Source organism: Nicotiana tabacum, chromosome 15, assembly GCF_000715075.1.
Source record: "Nicotiana tabacum cultivar K326 chromosome 15, ASM71507v2, whole genome shotgun sequence".
Classification (NCBI taxonomy): Eukaryota; Viridiplantae; Streptophyta; class Magnoliopsida; order Solanales; family Solanaceae; genus Nicotiana; species Nicotiana tabacum.
The window spans coordinates 56,080,374-56,084,732 of NC_134094.1; the positions used below are offsets into that span (position 1 = coordinate 56,080,374).

The 4,359-nt window shown below is 36.5% G+C and overlaps 1 protein-coding gene across 1 annotated transcript; it reads left to right on the top strand.

The window, feature by feature from the left end:
• The first annotated feature begins 264 nt into the window (after window positions 1-264).
• LOC107805269 (F-box protein At1g67340) lies at window positions 265-2,199 on the top strand. Its single transcript, XM_016629267.2, has 3 exons — window positions 265-632; window positions 780-942; window positions 1,096-2,199. The coding sequence occupies exons 1-3, from the start codon at window positions 376-378 to the stop codon at window positions 1,855-1,857; spliced, it is 1,182 nt and encodes a 393-aa protein (XP_016484753.1). The 5' UTR covers window positions 265-375; the 3' UTR covers window positions 1,858-2,199.
• The last annotated feature ends 2,160 nt before the right edge of the window (window positions 2,200-4,359 follow it).

Below are 4,359 nucleotides of genomic sequence, written 5' to 3' on the forward strand. Positions count from 1 at the left end.
AATACGAGTGAGTTTTGATTTTTATTGTGATATTTCTTCTACTTACTTTTAACCTAATTTATCTGGCTTTCTTACGTATGCATACAGGGCGGAAAAAAAAAAAACAAAAAGCAAGCGTCGTCGAGGACGGACGTGAGGATCTGGTCAGCGCCGTTTGACCAACTTTTCATTTCTTTCTTTAAAACTAAAGACAAGTTAAAGGGTATTTAAGTCATTCCGTAATCCTAGGCCTGGGTCCTGATTTATATATAAACAGAGCATTCGGCTTTTGTCGTCGTTGGTGTTGTGTTACCCTTCTTTCAGTTCACTTCTCTTTACCTAAAGCAGTTCTAATTAAGTTCTCTGTGTCTGTGTATAAAGCACGAAGAAAAAGTAATGAGAACAAGGAGAGGGGTTTGTTATCCGAAAGTAGCCATGTGTATCGAAAGCAGACTAGTTGTGAAGAGAAGAAAAGATATTTCCGGCATCGGAGAACATATGGGTCGTCGGAAAAGATCAAAACTTTCACTGGAGTTCACTGCTCATAAACCTGACTTCTTTGATTCTTTGCCTGATGATCTCCTTCTCTCTATTCTCTGCAAACTCAGTTCCTCTGCTGCTTCTCCCGCTGATTTTTTCAACGTTTTGATTACGTATGTTCCCAAAATCCACTATTTTCCTTTTTTTTTTCCTCTATTTGATTTTGTTGCTAAAACTAAAAATCTCATCCTCAAAGTTTTTTTTTTTTTCTGGTAATATTGTGTGGATAGAAGAACTAATGGTTATGGTTTGATATGCAGTTGCAAAAGACTAAATGGGTTAGGCCATCATTCGGTTGTATTATCAAAATCCTCTCCGAAAATGTTAGCCGTGAAAGCTCAGTACTGGTCGGAATCTGCTCACCGGTTTCTTAAACAATGCGCCGACGCCGGAAATGTTGAAGCTTGTTACACCCTTGGCATGGTTAGTATTTTTATTTCCATATCTCAACCTGAATATAGCATAAATGTTATGAAAAAGAAAATCTCTTTGATTTTTTGAGATATAAAATATTAATGGGGAATATATTTTAAAGTAGGAAGTCTAATAATTGCGATATTTTATTGTTGGACACAGATTCGATTCTACTGCTTAGAAAATCGAGGAAGCGGGGCGTCGTTGATGGCGAAGGCGGCGATTAGCTCTCACGCGCCGTCGCTTTACTCTCTAGCCGTTATCCAGTTCAACGGCAGCGGCGGTTCAAAGAACGACAAGGATCTACGCGCTGGAGTTGCACTTTGCGCACGCGCTGCCTTCTTGGGCCATGTCGATGCTTTGAGAGAGCTTGGCCACTGCCTTCAAGATGGCTACGGCGTGAAGCAAAACATCGCCGAGGGTCGCCGGTTCCTCGTCCAAGCCAACGCGCGTGAGCTTGCCGCTGTGTTGTCCACGACGCCTTCGGCTCTAACCTCCGGCGGCTGGCTGACGTGGAACCCGTTGCCTCATCACCGCCACCACGTGGCAGGCACGGGGTGCCCATTACTGAGTGATTTTGGGTGTAATGTTCCTGCTCCGGAATCTCACCCAGCAAATAGGTTTTTGACGGAGTGGTTTTCTTCAGAGGGTGGAGTTCCGGGTTCGGGGCTTCGACTTTGTTCTCATATGGGTTGTGGAAGACCCGAAACTAGGAGGCACGAATTCCGGCGATGCTCTGTTTGCGGTACTGTAAACTATTGCTCACGCGCTTGTCAGGCGCTTGATTGGAAGATGCGTCACAAGGCAGAGTGCACACCGGTGGAGAGGTGGATTGATGAAGACGGAGAAAATGATGGTAACGTTAACGGCGAAAATGGTTTTGGCAACGGCGACGATGATGATCAGATTATGATGGAGAGTTAACGGCGAGAGTAACAGTGTGGTTGACTGTGAAGGTGACGGCAACGGCACGTGAGTCTTTGGAAAATTACCGCAACGAAACTGGGAAGTAAAAAGTCAAAAAGAAAGCAAATAATTGAAAATAATTATGGTCAGTATTTTTGTATAGACCAAGTAAAATTATTGGATGTATTGAACAGGAAGGAAAAAAGAAAAGGAGAGAAAAGAACAATATCCTGTAGGTCTTTTTAGAATTTTTCATTTTATATTAATTTGTTAATTTAGACAGTACTGTTAGTAAATTTTCAGGAAAAGTATTAGAGATCAATGCCATTTTATATGTGATGGATATGATGATGATGCCTAGCCTCCCGACCAAATGATTATTCTGTTCTTTAAGTTTCTCTTTAGAACTTTTAATTTACAGTATGTATTATCACATGAAATATAGGTCACTGGGGCCATTACAATAGCTGTTGATTTACTTTCAAGAAAATATAAAAAGAGTAGGGTTGGGGGAAAGAAGAAAATTAGGTAATGAGAGATGTGCTTAAGAGCCAACTACAATATTGTAGTTGAAATCTGTCTTAGCTAGCTTTAAGTTAAAGGCTAAAAGCTGGAAAAATGTCGTGAAAAACTTAAATAAATATGAAAGAAGAAAGCAAAACTCAAATTTGAATAAAGTTTTTTTTTCTTCTAGTAATGTAGTGGAGGTTCTATACATTCTTTTCTAAGGGCTCTGCGTTGCGGAAACCTATCAGAAATGCTATATAAAGCTTCAAAGATGGTTCAATGCGTATAAATACCCTACTACAAGATGGCTGTTCGTCTTTTGAAAACTTAATACTATTACTTAAGTATGTCTCAGAAACTCAAAGCAATTAAAGGCGAAAGGCATTTTGTTTAACGGGTACAATACCTCCATGATTCAGAGGGACTTAGTTGTCGGTATAAATATAGACATAGATTATTCAAATAAAATGTTTATATTTAAAATTACTTAAAAATTGAGATCCTAAAGGTGCTATGATTTAAATAATTAATAATTTAAATATTAAACAAATACATTTTAAAAAATATGGTAAATATTACTAATAAATATGCCAAACAAAGCGGAACTGTGGTCAAAGAAGAACTTTTTGACTCTGCCAGTAGTAAATATGGCAAACAAACTACAAACTGGAATATGGCCTGTGCAAAAATATTAGGCATTTCTTTTATCATTCGTGGAAACAAAACCCTTCTAGATCAGTTTTTTTAAAAAATTCTTATTAAACATTTGAACGTATACTAATTTCGTTACGTTTCGTACTATTAAAGTACCGAGGAAAACATCAATTTGTACTCCTGAAGTACTAAGGAAACCTTTATGCCACTTGTTTTACTTTACATTCAAACTACAGTGTTCATACTGAAAGTATCATAGAAGGTTTAGAAAAAGGATCTTTACATAAATAGTCGGTTATATTAATTATTTATTTTTTCTAACAATATATATAGATTATATATTAATTATATATATATAATATATAAATTATGCATATACTATACTCGTACACCGGCTATTTTTAATTTAAATGATAGGATTACAGTTATTTGGATTAATTCTTCTTCGGAAAAAAGTAAGATGGCTAAGAAGAAAGTAAAGGGGATCCAAAGCCCTTTATCTTTTTTGTAAATCTATGAATTAGAAGCAGTGGGTATTGCCTTGTGTCGCGACGTTCAACTTCTTCTCTCTTTTTCTCCTTTGGCCTTTTTGTGTTCGGTCAATAATGTCAAACTAGGAGATTGACCAAAGAAAGATAAGAGGAAAAAAAAACCCACTAGAAAGCAAAGTGGGGAGAAGTTATTTACAAAATTCAAAGCAACATCAAAGATAAACTAAGATTTAGCTTATAATACATTAACAATTATCGGTATATTTGAATCTACTATAATAGGTAAAGTGCCTTATTTTCTAGATTATATAATCTCATTTCTATAGTCGGTTATGTAAAATTATATTTTTAGGTGATATGATAGTATAAAATTTTATATAACTTTTTTAAAAAAGTTACAAAGTCGTGAAAAGGCAGCACATGGTGGAGTGCACTTATTCATTCTTTTTATCATCAATAATAATAAGTAGCAACCACATCTATAGATAAATAGTTGGGGCGTGTTTGGGTATAGGGTGAGTGGTCCAATCCTAACCCCAGATAGGAAGGTCCATTTAAAGCTAGCCTTGTTGGTTGGAGATGAAATATTTTTCCTCGACAGAATGTGGTTGTGAAAGGAGAGGACAAGCCAATGCTAAACAAGGAGAAACAAGAATATGGAAATTGAGTTGTTAACTAGTTCAAGTTTACTCCTTTTAGGGATAACGTATGTGATTCTGCTCCCAATTGCCCAAACAACTTTCCACTTCTCTTCTATCTTCATTTAATCCCTTAGCAACTACTAACATAGTAGTAGTAATAGCTTAGTACAACTTCTGCCAAATATTTACGTCACTATAATTAATTACACTTTTTAGAGGAGAAATGT